Here is a 17931-nt window from a genome sequence, read left to right as displayed (position 1 = left end):
TTAAAGCCACTTTTTCAAAGGTGATCACTGGCCCAGCTCAAATCATTATTGTTGTTAATCATGTTTATTAGAGTCGTGCCTCAGGGCCAACCGAGGGCCCATTGGGTTAGGTGCTGCACACACGCAGAGCAGTAGATGGCCCTCGCCCCCACAGAGCTTACAATCTAAATAGACAAGACGGTGGGGGAAGGGGTAGCACACAGCTGCAGAGTGAGCAATGAGATGGCAGCAAACTGCATGCTCGTGCCACCATTTTTCCCCCCAAGGTGCTGAGCGCTTGCATCTTCTGTTGATTTCAGCTGGCTTTGTGGGTTTGTGCTCATGTCTCTGAAAATTAGTCCCAGAGAGGCTCGATCTGGGCACCTGGAAAGTGAGACTCCCAAAAGCAGAAGGGCCTCTTCCGGAAATGTGGCTGCATGCAATTTGGCTCAGGTCAAACAGAGCCAGCAGCGCAGGTGGGGATAGAAACAAGAGTGCTGAGTCCCATTCTCTGGTACGGCTGTCAAGAATATCCAGAGCAATTGATGACAGCAAATTCAGGGAGGGATATTAAACCTCATCCTTCTGGGCTTCAGCAGATTTCTGACTAATAGAGACCAGGATGGGGACTATGGGCAGGGGGAGATTATCCCACATCTGCTACTGTGGGGTTCTTACGCCTTCCTCTGAAGCTTCTTCTGTGGGCCACTGTCAGAGACAGGACGCTTGACTAGATGGGCTTTGGGTCTGATCCATGCTGGCAATGCCTGTGTCCCTATGACCCCTTACTGCTGCAGATGGAACGCTGCGTTTGCTAGTAAAACAGTCCTGAGAGCACACAAAAAAGCCATGGGCCAGTTACAGAGCGGGTGTCAACCAGCTTCATTGATGTCAATGGAGTAACACTGATTTACCAGCCCAGCCCATAAAGACTGCGAGGTCAGCAGTCCTGGGCAATTAAAGACCCATCACGGGACACTTCTCTGCCACTCCATTGCCAGCAAGCTACCAGTGCACCAGAGGGAGAATGGCATGTTTATCTGCAGTGCATTCGTCACCAGGTGGACGTCCGCACTCAGCATACGTTGGGGTGTTTATTCAGCCAATAAGGACCACAACGAAAGCCATTTTCTAGAAAGCCATGACAGGCTTGGAAGACTTGATGGCCTAAGCCACAGCTGAAAAACCCCAGTCAGTCAATAATCACTAGGCAGTGTTCTTATCTGACGCTGATATTATTATTATTTATCATTATTAGAACATAGGGAAAAAACCGTAAGGGTCTTGATTTTTTTTCTTTATCTTCTAAATGGGTAATGTAGTTTTCCATGGGGGGTATACAGGTCATTTAGAGAACAAGCTACATGGAAGCATCTATGTATCTATGCATGACCATGCATGGCGAATATAAGCCTGTAAAGTAATAGTTTCGGGAAGTTATACGCAATGGAAAAGTGGTTAGAACTAAAACCATTATATGGCCTTAATTAGAGCAAGCACTGCCACTCCTGCTATAAACAAAAGGCCAGATTTTCAAAAGATCTCAGCTCCCATCTAGGCACCTACATAATGGGCAGATTTTCAAAACCCGCTTAGTACCCAACATGCATCAGCATGTAATTCTGACCTAGATATATACAGATCTATCTGATCCTGTTTGGGGCAGGGGGGTTCTTTCTATTCTGGATTACACAGCACCTAGCCCATTTTCAATGCCCAATATTAATAAATATTGTGGAGGCGCAGGTAGGAACTCCGTAGCTGAGGTTGCACTGAGATTTGCAGTCATAGTGGGGTTTAAATCCTTTTGCTATCAATTTGCAACCCTTAGCTGCCAGGCTGAGGAAGACAGCAGTAAATCTGTTCCGCGCATTAGGAGTCAGGAGGAGTTAAAAACGGCTTGGTCCGGGAGTTCATACGTGCAGTCTCCCCTTTCCTTTGGCTCCCCCTTGATAACGAATGGCAGATGTGGAACATTCCAAGGCCCACACAGCTCTAGACATCATCTCAGGCTGGTTTAAACTAATACAGACATTAGCGTTATTTGTCAGAACTGCTTCCATTTACTCCAAGGGGAGCTGACAGGTGATGCTTCTTCGGACGAGCAGCCGGCTCCCGACACCTGCAGTGAAATATGGAACCAGAGCCTCACGGCTTGCTCTGTATCGAGCCCCTCCGGTGCCTGGTTGGCCCAGTTCCCCACACCCCTGGATCCCCTGCCACACTGACCCACCTGCTTCCTTGGCTACGACCACAAGCCAGACCCTCACGTCCACATACAAAATCTGCGTCGATACCATCTTCCCCAGGACCTTAAGGTTCAACAGAGTGAGTCCAATGGACCATCAAACTGGGGCTCCACTCCAGTGAAGTTTAGGAAGCCTCTGGTAGGTCTTAGCAGGGACCTGGCGGGCTGGGGCGTGGTGAACAACAGCGAGATCAGGAGCTGGGAGGTCCGGCACACCCGTGGGGCATGGAAGCTTTCACTGCTGCTGCCCGTGCTCTATCTCTTGTGTGCATGGAGGACTCCAGACTCCGGGGCTGCCAGACAAGCACCTTTTCCTGCAATCCTGACTCATGAGCAGGGGGGTGACTATGGGAGAGCTGGGAGGGGGAGCATTTCCCCCCTAGCCTGCAGACAGGGGGAAAACAGTGTCTCTCCCCCCACACACACACACAAACTCTCAGCCCTGTATGGGGCGGGAGAGGAGAGCAGCAGTTCCCAGTGCCATCTCCCCCCACCCCACCCCACCACCAGTACAGCCACCAAGCCAGCAACAGACACAGCAGGGAAATGGCTGCTTCCCTCCAGCAAGGCTGAGCTTTGGAGGGAATCTTCCCCTTGGCTTGCGATACCTTGGGAGCAGAAGGAAGGAGACCCACAATCTCTCCCAAAGCTTAGGGGGAGAGATACTGGAGAAAGGGGGCAGGAAATCCAGGAGAGGAGATTGGAGCCAGATGGAGAGGGGAAGGGAAAACGGGAAACCAGAAAGAGGGAAGTACAGGGCGAGCTCACGGGGGAGCTAAGGGATTTGCAAGGGAGCAGTGGGGGTTGATGGATTTGTGGGACGGAGAGCAGGGTGAGCTGCGAGATTTGATGTGGAGGAACTGATGGAATTTGGAGGGGATGGAGGAGTGGAGAATTGATGGATTTGACAGGGGATTGTTGGCTGGTGTGCGGAGCTGCATTTGAAGGAATTTGAAGTGTTGACAGGGCCCTCATGCGGAGCCAGCCAGCTGATAAAAGGAAACACTTTTTCACACAATGTGTGATTGGACTGTGGAACTCTCTGCCACAGGGTTAGAGCTGAGCAATTTTTTTTCAGTGAACAGTAAATTGGCTGGAAAAGGCATTTTTGTGTCACCAAAATGGTTAGTGAATGTGGGTCGAAACTGGCAAATCAAAAAATAAGACTGGAAAAAGTTGAAACGATTTAATTCAGCCATTTCAAAATTTCGTTTCAAAATTGAGCTTTATTTAATAAAACGGGGGAGGTTGAGTTTCGGGTTATTTTCTGATGTTTTTCAATGAAAAGCCAACAACAACAAAATTTAAAGTCGGACAAAAAAAATCAGTTTCAGTTCAAACCAAACTGATTTTTTTTTAAACTTTTCAGTTCCACCCCCAAACTGAGAAATCAGTTATTGTCACTGAGGCCAAGAATTCAGCAAGGTTCAAAGATTTGGACATACACATTCAAGCAGGACTATCCACTTTAGAGTAATTAAAGCGAAAATAATGAGTTTGGGAAGAGAGATTAAATCTCATCCTTCAGGTCTCTAACTACTAGGGGTCAGGATGTGACATTTACAGAGGGCAGGTTGTCCAACATCTACTGCAAGGCTTTTACTCTTTCCTTTCAAACATCTGGGTCTGGTCACTGTCAGAGACAGGACACAGGACTTGGTGAACCTTTGGTCTGATGCAGCCCAGCGATTTCTGTATTCCTATGTTCTTGTCCCACCCAGACTTTGGAACCAGAATTTCCCCACTGCTCATTGAGGTCATAGTGAGTACCCTCAACCTCAGTAAGACTTTCAGAATCAGGTGTGAAGTAGTCAACTCCTGCCCTACCCAAGCAGCAAGAGAGATCTGGGGGTTCACAACCAATGGACACACTGCTCAGGGATAGAGACCTTGCACAGCTTTCAGACATGCTGCTGAATCTCCTAGAAACCTCACACCCAGACCGGGATTTTAAAGAGGACTAGTCTGATCTGGGCAGTTCCCTGAAACACGGAGGTCTGAAATGACATGCCTTCGTTGTATGTATAACTGCTGCTAGGGGCATTAAGTGTTTTGCTAAGCATCCGCGTAAATTCCCAGAACGACTGGAGGAACTGGCTGTAAGATCAGACCCGCAGCAGTGGCAATAACTGATGTGCTGGATGTGCCCTCAAAGCATACGCACCAAAACAGCAAAAAGAAACAAACAAAGAGCTGAATGTCGGCAAGGAGAGCAGAACAGGCACCGCATCTCTCCGGCCTGTGTGCGGAGGTCCCGCCCCGTGACCGAGGAAAATTGTCGCCAGTCCCCTTTGGCAACCTGCCCACCCTGACAGATTCGGTTGTAGAGGTGGGAAATTAGCCATTGGCATGAGCTGCCTCCACAGGTAATTAGAAATACTTGACTCCAAAAGCCACTATTTGGTTTAGACTCATCACATTTCTAAATACTGCACGTCCTGGGATTTTGCTGACGGCCTGCATCAGCCCGCTTTGCTTCAGCACTTTTCAAGTTTTAATAAATCTGCTAATTGCAGCAATGGGCAGTAGGGCAGTGCGTCGAACGTTCCAGCTTTCGGCATGTTTCTGGGGAAGGGTCAAAGACAGCAGGCTGATGCAAACCCCAAGTTGCCAGGAAAGAGGATCTCAAAACAACAGCTTGCACCTAACTGATAGCACGTGATTCTGCTCTTCCTCTGACCCTGAGGTTTGGAATAGGTGGCTTATTGGCAGCCCCACTCTTCCCCCGAGATCTGAGAGCGTGGCCCTGTTTAGTTAGGAAGAGAGTGCAAGCTAGTGGTTAGAACAGGGCCTGAGAATCAAGGCTCCTGGCTTCTTTTCCCAGCTCTGCCATTGATGTTGTTATCTCGCGGCGTCCCAGTTCCACGATTTGCAAAATAGGGATAATAATCCCTCGCTCATAGCATGCCGTCAGATTGAGTCAGTGTTTGGAAGATGCTTTGGGATCCTTGAGTGAAAAGTTCTGTGACTGCATCTTGGCAAATGCATCAATGAACTCATTTGATTTCCCTCCTGCTTAGCTTCCAGAGTATTAAAGTGCCCCTATGATGTGACAGAAAGGGGCACGTTCTAAGGTCATTAGCTTGACCAGCAAAGCATGCACAACGCACGCTGGGGTTTGCTCTTTCCTCAGCACACTGGCCTCACTTGCATTAGCACTAATAGGCGTTACAGATCGTACAGAGAATATAAAACATAATTACATCTACTTGTTTGCTCTCACATCATCGGGGGAATAGACCCCTCTCCGCATGTGGGACCTCCACTTCCCAAGAGTGCAGTTCGTGCAGTAACATTTCCACCTCAAGCAGCAAATGTTTCTAGTCATGTACCAAGAGTGCAGATTCTATGAACAGCCAATACCTACTGTGCTCATGCCTGCTGTTCCTACCAGCTCCGAGTTTGGGCAGGCACAGAGGTGTGGCGCTGTATGCGTTGTACACATACCTTGCCACAGGCCAAGCACACATGGGTAGCATGAAATCCTCCTGCTGGCATGCCTCTGACACAGGGCTTCTCCAGCTAAGGCCATCCATTATATCTGGTGGCTCTCATTGGCACTATATTGCAGTCAGTGAGCCTACCGTGAGATGGCATGGCCCTTGGTTTGTTGGAGCTCACTGAGGCTATACCTGCCAGCTGTCACCTGTGCTTGTTGGTCAGCCACTGCTAATGACAAAACACTAGGATAGCAATGAATGATCAAGCCTCTGCTAGACGAGCGAAGTCATCCTTATGTGATGACACCCATGCTCAGGTCATTTGTGGGATGGAACACAGAAGTGTAAGATCTAAAAGCATGAGTTGAGAGACAGTAGAAGACTAGTGGTCTGCTATCCATGGCCCAGCCACTAGAGGGGGACAAGGAGCCACACTCTGTTATTCTGGGTTACATTTATATCAAGCTTTGAATAGTATCGTGGCAAAATACCTGTAAGGCCAACTGCTTCAAGGCAACAGGGTTGACTTTACTTTCAAGGGGGTGGGAGGTTGGCTGTTCACAACCCAGGGCCTGCTATTCAGGAATGCACTCCGCTCTAATGCTCCCCAAAGTTCACATGTGGCATCTTTCTAGTCAACATTGCAGACCTCTCTGATTCCTTTCTCAATTTGTGTTTTGTAGGGTTATGTAGTGTGGTTGGGTGGGTGGATTGCAAAGACTTTCTGACTCTCAGACTAATTATTGGGTGATTAGATCTTGGCAATTTTTCTTAGATTTAGTCATTCTTAAAATTAGTGGAAATGTTTCAGATTTCAAAACAGTGACCATTTTGAATGATTAACTTTTAGGATAAAAAGGGGAACAGATTAAACAAAATATGTGCAAAACATTTCCCCCCGTGTCTTCACCAACTTTAGATCTAATGGAAAGTTTCGAATTTTGAAATTTAAAAACTTAAATTTTGAAAAATGGGAGAGAAGACATTTCCCAGACCATTAAGAAATTGTGTATGCTTGTGTTATTTTTCTCTTTTTCTGGCAACCAGTTCTAGTTATCATTGCTCTGCAGCACCCAAATCTTTGGGCATGAACACTTTTAAAAAATAACTTTCTTTTTAGAACTATTCTTTGAATGAACCAATGACTAGTCTCTTTGCTGGGAGGCAGTAACAGAGTCTGTATATGTATATAGTCCAGTCACTAAAGGGGGATAGAGAGTTACACTATATTAGCATTAGTGCTGATCCAACATGTTTCAATAAAACATTTGTTCATTGAAAAATGCCAGCACTTTGAAACCAAAACTATTTGTGAAACAGGGTCAATTTCAACGAATCTCCTGACAAAACGTTTTTGGAAAAAGAGTTTCAAAATTGTCAAAAATGTTTTGACATTTTCTAAACAAAAAAGTCTAGTTTTCCAGTCTGGAAATGACGTTTTATTTCCAAATTTAAGCTAATGAGACTGAAAAAAGTTGGGGGGGAAAGGTGTACATCGAAAGAAAATATTTTGAAATTATCCAAACAAAACATTTTGATTGACTTGAACTGAAGAAAAATTCAGCTCTTTGGTTCACGATAAGTTTTGAGACTTCAATTTTTTGTCCTGATTTGGGATAAGAACAAATTTTGAACTCTCAAAAATATACGTAAGATGGGAAAGCCATTTCCCACCCATTTGCATTGCCCTTCTTTAAAACACGCCTTTCCTCTCTTTCAGGTCCTGAGCAATGAGAACACATTAACATTGAAAAGTGTCCGCCAGGAGGATGCGGGGAAATACGTCTGCCGAGCAGTGGTTCCGCGGGTGGGCGCCGGCGAACGGGAGGTGTCTCTGACTGTCAATGGTACCTGACATCTCTTTATCATTATTCTGTCGGAAAGTGATGAGATCGCCTCACTGTTTTGTCCCTGTTAAATTACTAGCTCATGGTGTGCAGGTTTCACTCTGAGGGCAGATGCCACCCTGAGATAGACCAGCAAGGTTCCTAACCAGACATTTTGCAATTGCTCCACTTCGTATGGACTCTGTGTTGGTTGTACCTCAGAGGGACAAATGGATTCATGGCATTGTGGAAACACTGCTGAGTTCTTATCTAGGGATGGCCTGAGCCAGTGCAGGTAAGATAAACATCCAGGCTGGAAGTTTGCCCCAAAGTCAAACTATATTTTTCCTGACGATTGAAACGATATGATTCGCTTTTTTCTGTGAATCTTCACCCCCTCATGCTACCTAGTTTGGGATACCCAAGGAAATGCAGCCTGTTTAAGCACATAAAAACGGCCATACTGGGTCAGACCAATGCTCCATCTAGCCCAGTATTCTTTCTCCACCAGTGGCCAGTACTAGAGCTTCAGGGGGAGTTTACAGAACAGGCCAGTTGGAGTGATCCACCCCTGTCTTCCTCTCCTGGCTTCTGGCATTCAGAGATTTAGGATCAACTAAGCATGGGGTTGTATCCCTGACCATCTTCACTAATAGCCATTGATGGGCCTATCCTCTGTGAACTTATCTAGTTCTTTTTTGAACCCAGTTATACTTTGGCCATCGCAACATCCCATGGCAATGAGTTCCACCAGTTAATTGTGTGTTGTGTGACAAAATGCTTCCTCTTGTTTGTATTAAGCCTGCTGCTTATTAATTTCATCATGTGACCCCTGCTTTTGGTTTTGTGGGACAGGGTAAATAACACTTCCCTATTCACTGTTTCCACACCAGTCATGATTTTACAGACCTCTATCATATCTCCCCTTCATCGTCTCTTTTCTAAGCTGAATTGCCCTAATATTTTCATGCGGAAGCCATTCTGTACTCTTCATCAGCTTTATTGTCCTTCTCTGAACTTTCTCCAGTTCCACTCTATCCTTTTTGAGATGGAGCGATTGGAACTGGACACAGTATTCAAGGTGTGGGTGCACCATGGATTTATATAGTGGCATTATGATATTTTCTGTCTTATTTCCTATTCCTTTTCGTAATAGTTCCTAAACATGCTGCTAGCCTTTTTGACCGCTGCTGCGCATTGAGCTGAAGTTTTCAGAAAACTATCCATGGTAACTCCAAGATCTCTTTCTAGAGTGGTAACGGCTAATTTAGTTGTTTGTGGAGTGCTCCTGGCACAAACCTGTGCAGGAGGGTAGAGAATATCACCCAAGAAACCTGTTTCTGTTTCCAGCCCAGAGCAGTCGGGATCAGCCAATGATGCTTAGCCAATCAGTGAACTTTCAAAATGCAGCAACAGCTATCCTGAGAATTCAGTGCTTGTGAAAGGTGTTGACTTGAGACGCAGAGACCTGAAATCAAATGGTATTTGGGCATCTAACCCTCTTAGGTTTTTTTGAGAATCCCAGTCTATATTTATCCTTCAAATCGAAGGAACACAGGCATCCCTCGACCCCATTATACTGTCAACGCACCTCAACCTGCCCTCACTCGAGGCGTGGAAGAACTCAGACTCAATGGCCTTTCTGAGCCTTCCAGCAACGGTTCTTACAGTGTGGACACTAGCTTCTAGGCTGAATCCTTTAAATGCATTTCCCATAGGCCACCAAACTGCTATCAGATGGCAACTGCTTTCTGTCACTACCATCTAGGAATGGATTTTGGCCAGTGGCCTGGGAGTGAAAGGCACCTATCCCATTGTCAATAATACTGATGATGATAATGGGGTGAGATTGAATTAATTTAGCCTCTGTAAAATAAGTGGAGATCCTTGGGTGAAAGTCTCTTCCGAATTGCAAAATGTACTTTTAGCTAAAAGAGGTTTATGTATCTATTAGCTGTGGGAGGTTTTTTCCTTTCTATCTGCGTTACTTATCTGGTCCCCATCACCAGGATATCTGAGCCCCTCGCAATCTTTAATGTATTTATCCTCACAGCTGTGAGGATAACCGTTATCCTGGGAGGTAGGGCAGTGCAATCTCTATTGTACAGTGGGAAACTTAAACACTGAGGCTCAGATCCTCAAAGGTATTTAGGCGCCATAGTAACCAGTGAGAATTCTGGGCCTAAATGACTTGCCCATGGTCAAATAGGAAAAAGTGGCAGAGTCATGGCCTGCAGAGCAGGGAATTGAACCTGGATCCCAGTCTAGACCATTCTCTGGCTCTTCTTCACTTTTCCTCACCCCAAAGTACTTGTGGAGTAGCTAGAGTCGCAAGAGGGACTCAGGTAACTACCAAATCAACCCCCGAAGGTGAAATAGGCAGGGGAACGCCTACTTCATAAATCCCTCCAGGGCCTTGGTGTGCTGTAGGGGCTGAGCTGTTGGGCTTTGCCAGGACTTCGGTGACTCCGCTCAGACCCAGGCACCTCTGGGACTTGAAACTGCAGCACCACGGGTGCCTCCAGGGGGAGGAGTCGGCTGAGCAGGAGTTTTGTCAATGCCAGTGGTGCCTAAAGTGGCAGTTAGGCACCCACGCCCCCCTTGTGAATCTAGCCCTTGATGTAACCGACAATAGCCCCAAAGAGAACTTAATAATCCCTAGCTCTTATACAGCCCTTTGTAACTCATGTGTCTCAACGTGCGTTACAAAGGAAAGGTAAGTCTCAGCGCCAATTTATGGATGGAGAAACTGAGGCACACGGCGAGGCCGTGACTTGGCCAAGGTCACCCCACAGGTCCATGACAAGCTGGGTCTCCTGACTCCCAGCTTAATGCCCTGTCCACTGAACTATGCCGCGTGGAGGATCAGCGCTGGGTTAACTGGGAACAATGTAAAGAGAGCATGAAATTTGCATAGTCTGTCACCTGTCTGGTAAAACAACAGGCTTCAGGCCCAATTCACTGTCATGAAGACAAGAGAGCTAGAGGGGAAGCAGCACAGTTTAATTTGAAATGCAGATAATGCAAAGAAGAAAACCCCGGGGGCCAGGGAAAGCCAACCACTCCCTTGACTTCCGCCCTGCCCCACAGGCTCTCACACTCTCCATCCCATTTGGCGGCTAGATTTTAATTACAATTAAAATCGCTTGAAGGACACAAAGCAGCAAATTAAAAAACAGCAAAGAACCTGCTCGCCTCTTGCCACCAGTCACATACACCCCCTGAATTCAGATCAAGTGAGTAATGTGCCAAAGCCACGGGTGTGGGGAGCGGGATGGGAAATGCTTCCCCGATGTCCTCTGGAGCTGAAACCAGCTTTGATTTTTACATTGCAGTGCTGACAGGGGAGCAAATAAAGTTGGTGCCACTCAGGAAATATCCCACCTCAGCTTCTTGACTTTGCAAACCTGCTTGGACTCAATTCCCTAGCACGCTCCGTAGCATAAACACACAAAATTAGGGGTGTACGTAGCAGCAGATCTGCTGTGTTTTACCTCGTTGTGAGACGGTCTTTGAGAACAAATGGGTTTGACGGAATAAGAAGCTGCCATTGGAGGCACTTGTGTGTCACAGGGAAAGGTGGCCCTGAAGCAAAACTTCTGATCAGAATGCCCCTGAAATTTAAAGGTGTTCCAGACCTGAGCCTGGCGCTGACCTCTGAAAAGTGGCCCCTCTCCGTACAAGGTACCCAGGTGCCACAGTAAGAACCACAAAAGAAACTAAACAGCTGATGTCCCAAATCAAAACCCCAGACCCAAGAACCCACGAGTGTGGAGCTATTTGAAATCTGTGTCCAGATCTGAATTTGGCAGCTTGAGCCTGCCTATCTATCTTCAGAGGGGTAGCTGTGTTAGTCTGGATCTGTAAAAAGCAACAGAGTCTCCTGTGGCACCTTCTAGATGAACAGATGCATCTGACGAAGTGGGTATTCACCCACAAAAGCTTATGCTCCAATACATCTGTTCGTCTATAAGGTGCCACAGGACTCGCTGTTGCTATCTATCTATCCATTGCCATACATCCCTTCTATCTATCTATCTATCTATCTATCTATCTATCTATCTATCTATCTATCTATCTATCTATCTATCTATCTATCTATCTATCACCATTCATATAATCTCTCACTCTTCTGAGCTCTTCGGAAAATCTGGCCCACTGTTATTTTAGACAGAAAATTGGCATCTCATATTTTTGATTGGATCCAAATCGGGATTATAATACAATCATCTCATTGCAGCCTTGGGCTTCCCTGCCTGCCCACCTGTTGTCTGTTGTCTTATCCTTAGATTGTAAACTCCTTGGGGCAGGGACTGTGGGCTAGATCCACAACGGGGACTTAGGTGTTGCAGGGCTAAGCCTAACATTTAGGTGCTCTGCTGCCCAGCAGAATCCACAGCTCCAAGTTAGTTACCCAGGCTCCCTAGATAATGCCAGGGCAGAGTTAGTCACCTGAGAAAGGGATTCACTGAAGCCAGCATGCTGAGCCAGGAGCTGCCTGGGCTATTGGAACAGAAAATGCCATGGAAGGGGCGGGGCCTAAGCCCTGCTACTCAAGCATAATGAGACATGTAAGTCCGAGTTGGTGGGAGGCACCTCCCTTTGCTTGGGGTTCTGCGCCATGAACCCCCTCCTGGCAGGGCTGGCTTTAAGCCGATTCGGCCAATTCCACGGAATGGGGCCCCACGCCTAAAAGGGCCCCGCAATGTCCGGGGCTGGCGGAGCGGGGGAAAAAAAAAAAGCTGCGTCCTGCTTCTCCCGGTTCCCTCCAGCACTTGCGCCGCCATACAGCTGATCAGCACAAGCCTGGGAGGGAGGGGTGAGGAGGAGGAATGAGGCATGCCTGGGGAAGAGGCAGGGCCAAGGTGGGGATTTGGGGAGGGATCCAATGAGGCGGGGCTAGGGTGGGGATTTGGGGAGGGATCCAATGGGGCAGTGAGGGGGCGGAGTTGGGACGGGGTGGGGCGCGAGACAATTCGCGTCCCTGCGTGGGGCCCCGCACCTGCTAAAGCCGGCCCTGCCTCCTGGAGAGAGGCACATACCCCAGGCCAGCCCTGTCTCACAACAAGCCAAGGAAGAGGTGGCTAGTGGTTAGTGCATTCACCTGCTACGTGAGCAGCATGTGGTCAAATCCCTTCTCTGCCTGATTCAAAACAGGGACTTGGACCCAGATCCCCTACTGCAGCACCCTAACCCCCAGGCTAGCAGTGCCATGTTGAAGCTGTCCCCTTTGTACGCACTGGGGCAGAGAGCGCAGTCCAGGCACGCGCCGGGGAGATAGGAGTACAAGTCCCTGCTCCAAATCCAGCAGAGGCTGGGTCTGGCTGAGTGCTCTCACCACTGGGCTATTGGGTATTTAGCGGGAGAGGGGTGACATAGGGCCTATGTCCCGGCTGCAGGGAGCCCCTGCTCTCTGTTTGGGATTCACAGCTGGGAGAAATAAGAGGCCAGCCTTCGTTATAACCTCTAGCACACTCCCCCTGCTTGTGGGAGACCCCCGGTCAGTCCCCCATCGGTGGGCTGGAGAGCAGGGATTTCAACAGGGGAGTGTCATTCTCAGGGGAGTGCCCGAGGCACCGAAGGGTGCGATATTATGACGTGTGTGTATCTGTCGCTCCATCTCCCCTGTCGGAGCCGTTCCACTGTGGATAAATAATTAACTATGCATTGGGCCAACCAGAGACCAAGACTGCCTCTCTAGCGTGGTGGGTAGGGCTCGCACCAGCATGGTGGGAGACCCTTGTCCAAATCCCATCCTCACATCAGGCAGAGGGGAGAACTGAACGGGGGTCTCTCATCTCTTCGGTGATGGCCTATGCTAAAGCTTACAAGGGACGCTGCCACCTCCTCCTTCCCTGCTGACCATTTTGTGTAGAGTCAGGCCCCCTCCGAGTATGCCTGATGGAGAGGCCCCACTGGCACATTAGGCAATGCAAGGCCAAGTGTGTGACCCTGCTGGGCTGAGGAGTGAGATAGGCATTCAGTTGGCAGGGCAGGGCAGGACCACGGCAGCTGTGTGCATACTCAGCTGCCAAAACGTAGGTGTCTTGGGGACAGTGGAAACTTCAGGCTTGTCTGTGCAGGACGTTCGTGCATGGTGGGCTGGTACACTATAGATTCACCCCTGGCTTGCCATGCACTAATGTCCTGGTAGACCGGCACCCAGGGGCAGCTGAGCAGGGGTTCTGTGAATGACAATGCAGCCTGAATGCTAGGGAATCTTGCAGGAGCATAACCATGAGCTGGGCAGCTTTGTGCACCAGCAGACATTCAGGGAACGTTATGGGTGGGAATTTAGGCAGCAGCTAAGTAGGTGTTTTGAGGCTCTGACTTATGGACTTAGGTGCCCAAAGTGGCCGCTAGATGCATAAATCCCTTTGTGGATCTAACCCTGTCTTTTTGTGGTGTGTTTGGACTGCTTCTTGCACAGTGGGGTTGGGGCTTCTAGGAGCTATACTACTACTAATAAACACCTAGCTCTTATCTAGCACTTTTCATATAGCCCTCAAAGCGCTTTACAAAGAAGGTCAGGTTCATTTTCTCCATTTTACAGACGGGGAAAGGCTCAGGGAGGGGAAGGGACTTGCCAGGGGAAGTGACTTGCCAAAGATCACCCAGCAAGCCAATGGCCAAGCCAGGTCTCCTGACTCCCAGTCCAGTGTCCTGACTACGAGACCTTTGAGGAGCAGTGATGGAGCCCTGCTTTGCACCCTGCCATTCCATCTCGCCATTCCTACCCTCCTTCCCGTTCCATGTCACTTTCCTGTGACCACGGCCTGGTCAGCAGTTCACTGAGTTTGGAGGCCAGCATGGAATCCTCCAGAAGCTGGAGTCTCAGACCAAAGACAAGTAGGAGTCTGAGCCTCTGCTAACAGAAGGATTATGCAGATTAGCAGCATTCAGCAGAGGCAAAAAGGGGTGCCAGGAATCAGCAGCCAAACGCCTCTCGAGCTTTCTGACCACCCTTACTGGCTGTGCTGCCACCCCAATAGACTCTCCTAGTTCGTCTTCCCCCAGCTCTTTTCGGGTTACCTTTGCCTGCACCCACCATTTAAGAAATAGGTGCACAATGGGCTGTGACTCTTCTGTATCAAAAACAAGCTAGGAAGACAGTACAGTGACATGGAAAAACTCTAGTCACGGGGTCCAATTCAGGGCTCGTTGGGCAGCCTAGGGTAAGTCTCTGAACTGCGCCATACCTCGGTTTCCCCACCTGGAAAATGGAAAGCCCGCCTGCCTCCCAGCGGTGTTACTAAGCGTAACGTCTATTTGTAAAGCGTGGTGGCCCTGGATCAGGAAACCGTCACTCTTCAGGAGAGAAATTAACCATGTGCTTCATTTTAAACATGTGCTTAAGTGCTCCCGAAGCCCCGCCAAGCTCCAGTTCAGCCGGTTCACATGTGGTAAAACCAACACTGCCTTGTCTACACTAGAGAGCTGGAACGGGCTAGCTGACATCTTCACCACACCTTTCAGCCTAGTCAAGACAGACTCTGAGAGGTGCTACAGACTGACTTTTTGTTCCGTGTTTGTACAGCGCCAAGCACAGTGGGGTCTGGTCCAGGACTGGGGCTCCCAGGCACTACAGTGAGCACAGGGAATAAATAATGATCCTATTCTGTGCCGGGCATTGTCCTAGCCGCGCAGCACAAACCCGTTCCTCACAGGGAGGAAGCACATGCAATAAATCCTCTCTCTCTGAAAAACAATTCACAGCTCCGACAACAATTTGTTCTTCAGCTGCTGCCGGCCCCTGATAGAGCGCGTCTCCTGCCTTCTGATGGGGCAGTCTTCTCAGGGAACGGGCCATTGCAATAATAAGGATAAATGAGCGATCGGCTGGAAGGCGAGACACGGCGCAAACTAATCTGCAGGAGGGGCGACCGGCTGGCGACCTTGCCAGGCATCCCCGTCTATCTTGATCCCTTCTTCTCTGCGTTACATTGCAGGCGCCAGATTAACACAAGGTTCTGTGATTGCCCCGTGGCGTGAGCAGGCGTCTGGAGCTCCCTTCCACCTTGACGGCGTAGGAGCAGGAGACAAAATCTCCTTGTGGAGCAGCAGGGCAGCTATTGATTCATCAGCTAGTCCTAGCAGGCGAGCCCCTGGAGCGAATACCTGCCATTTCTGGCAATGCAGCGGAACTGCGGGCCTGTATTACCTGAGCTGGGCGTGGGGAATGACGGACCACAGCACCTGCAATGAGGGTTCCCTCTCATTACCCACGACTCACTAGGTGAGAGACCCAAGGAACCCTATCAGCCTAGCGTGGAGGGATCGACATCAGAGAGCTAGAATGGAAGAGGCAGCTGTATTATTACTTGATAGTTCACTTTGTAACCTCTCTGCCTTTTCATCCCAGGGCCTGAGTTCAAGGTCTCCTCAGGTGAGAGACTGATGGTGGGATTAGGAGCCAGAAATGCCCCACGTCCCGCTGTACTGATCTGCTGTGTAGCCTTGGGGCACTCGTGTCACACCTCTGTGCCTCAGTTTCCTGAGATGTACATTTGGGGTGGTGTACTTGGCAGAGGGACCAGGTGGGTCCCCTCTGTTGGCTGTAATGCCCAGTTATGCCTCGGTCAACACAACTTTATTGACAACTGAGCAGCTGACGAAGGCCGGTGGGTCCAATGCTTAGGGATTTGGGAAATGCCAGCTCAGTTCCCTGCACCGCCACAGACTTCCTATGTGACCATGGCAAAGCCCCCTTGTGATCCAGCCCCATTCAAGTCAAGGGGGGAGTGGGTTGCTATTGACCTCAGTGGTTGTAGAATCAGGCCCTTTTCTCCTGAGTTTTTCAGCTGTAAAACAGGAGTAATAGCACTGCCCGCATCTTGCAGGCGTGTGGTGAAGATTAGTGCATTAACAGCTGTGAGGCGCTCAGTATTCCGGTAACAGGGGCCGTATCAGTAGCACAGATGGACTAAATGGTCTATCTACCTGCCTTACTGCATCAAAATGAACCTTGCATTGCCGGTGCTTATTGCTGGGCATACCAGTGACCAATGCAACCCACTGGAACGGGACCTGCTATTTGCTCATCATCTAGAACTTCTACTGAACGCAAGGAGTTAAAATGAAACTTCTCCCCACCAAGAGATTGTAATGCTGCAAAGACCTCAAAGGAAAGGCGGATATTGACTCAGGTGCCCCAGGGAAGTTCGGACCTTCCTTTGATTCCTTAAAGGCTCCAGAGTCAGCAATCTGCCTCTCTTTTGTGTGAGCCTCTGGGGCTGCACAAATAAATTGGCACTGCGATGCTAAAAATAACCACAACCGACAGCACCGCCATTTATATCCATAGCAACCCTGTTTAAAGTCTTTTACTGCCTGTGGGCTGTCTGACACTTAGCACTGAATCCCAAGCCAGGAGATTGGCAGCCTTCATGAGCAGCCACCTCCTGTTGGAGACTCAAACTCCAGTCCCAGATGCAAACAGGCTTCAACTTTACACTATTATTTCACAAAATGGTCTTTAGTCGTATGCTGTTAGCCTGATGCTAAGCCTCTGACTCCGAACTCCTGAAGCAATAAGCAGACCCAAAGCTGCTGGCGTTTGTGCCATTTAAAATCCATTATCCCTGGGGAAAATGACCCTTTTATTATTATTATTTATTTTATTTATGATCATTAAGCCATTTTTCTCGACTTAGGCTTTTTTCTTTCTTTGCTGTCTACCCAGCCTTGCAGTGCTCCCAGAACTTGGAACTAGCATTCAACTGCTGACATATAGGGGCACGCAAAGTCCTGTAGTGAAAGCCCAGCCTGAAAAGCTGGGCTCTGTTCTTGCTTCTGCTGGTTGACCTTGTGTGTTTCATGAGCAACGAGTGATGCAGGCAGGCAAGCGGAGATCCAGGGATGCGATCGTGCCAGGCGTGACACGCTGAGGATCCGTGTGCAAAACAGCCTAGCCCTTGCGTTTCGGAAGCTGTGCTGCCACACCCAGCTACGTCCCTTGGAGTTGAGCCTATTTCTCCGGTTCCACTCATTGCACTGCGTTGAGCAAGTCACTTACAGCCACGTTTGCAAAAGTGGCCACTGAGTTGGGTGTCTCCAAAGTTTGGATCCAAACCGGAGATGCCTGGGACCTGATTTTCAGAGGTGCTGCGTTCTCTCTGTTCCCAATGTGTGCGGAGGGGAGCCTCAGGAGCTCTTTGCATAGCTGAGGCAGGGGACATTTTTAAAACCACCTAAAACATTTTTTCACTCCCACTGAAAATCTCTCCCTCCTTCTTTTGGAGGCTAAAAAGCCCCCCCCCTTTTTAAACTTGGGTTTGTTTTTTATAAATGCACATGCGTGGATGGTAGCCCTGGTGAAAGATGCCGGCTGGATAAGCCTGGAGATTGGTGCCCACAGAACAAGTCCAGGAACAGGTGGGGGCAACTGGAAGTACCCCACATGCTGCAGCTGAGGCCAGAGCATCTCCCCTCTATCCTG

General features: G+C 48.8%; 1 protein-coding gene across 4 annotated transcripts in view; it reads left to right on the top strand.

Annotated features, from left to right (window-relative positions):
* Window positions 1-17931, top strand: part of KIRREL3 (kirre like nephrin family adhesion molecule 3) — a 689345-nt gene that overhangs the window by 608565 nt on the left and 62849 nt on the right. For all 4 annotated transcript variants that reach the window (XM_065570446.1, XM_065570445.1, XM_005294677.5 and 1 more), the window contains one exon: window positions 7388-7514. In XM_065570446.1, the coding sequence (XP_065426518.1) occupies window positions 7388-7514 (127 nt within the window). The remainder of the gene's footprint in view (window positions 1-7387; window positions 7515-17931) is intronic.

This window comes from Chrysemys picta, chromosome 16 (genome assembly GCF_011386835.1).
Source record: "Chrysemys picta bellii isolate R12L10 chromosome 16, ASM1138683v2, whole genome shotgun sequence".
Lineage (NCBI taxonomy): Eukaryota > Metazoa > Chordata > Testudines > Emydidae > Chrysemys > Chrysemys picta.
This window is presented reverse-complemented; position numbering and strand designations above follow the sequence as displayed.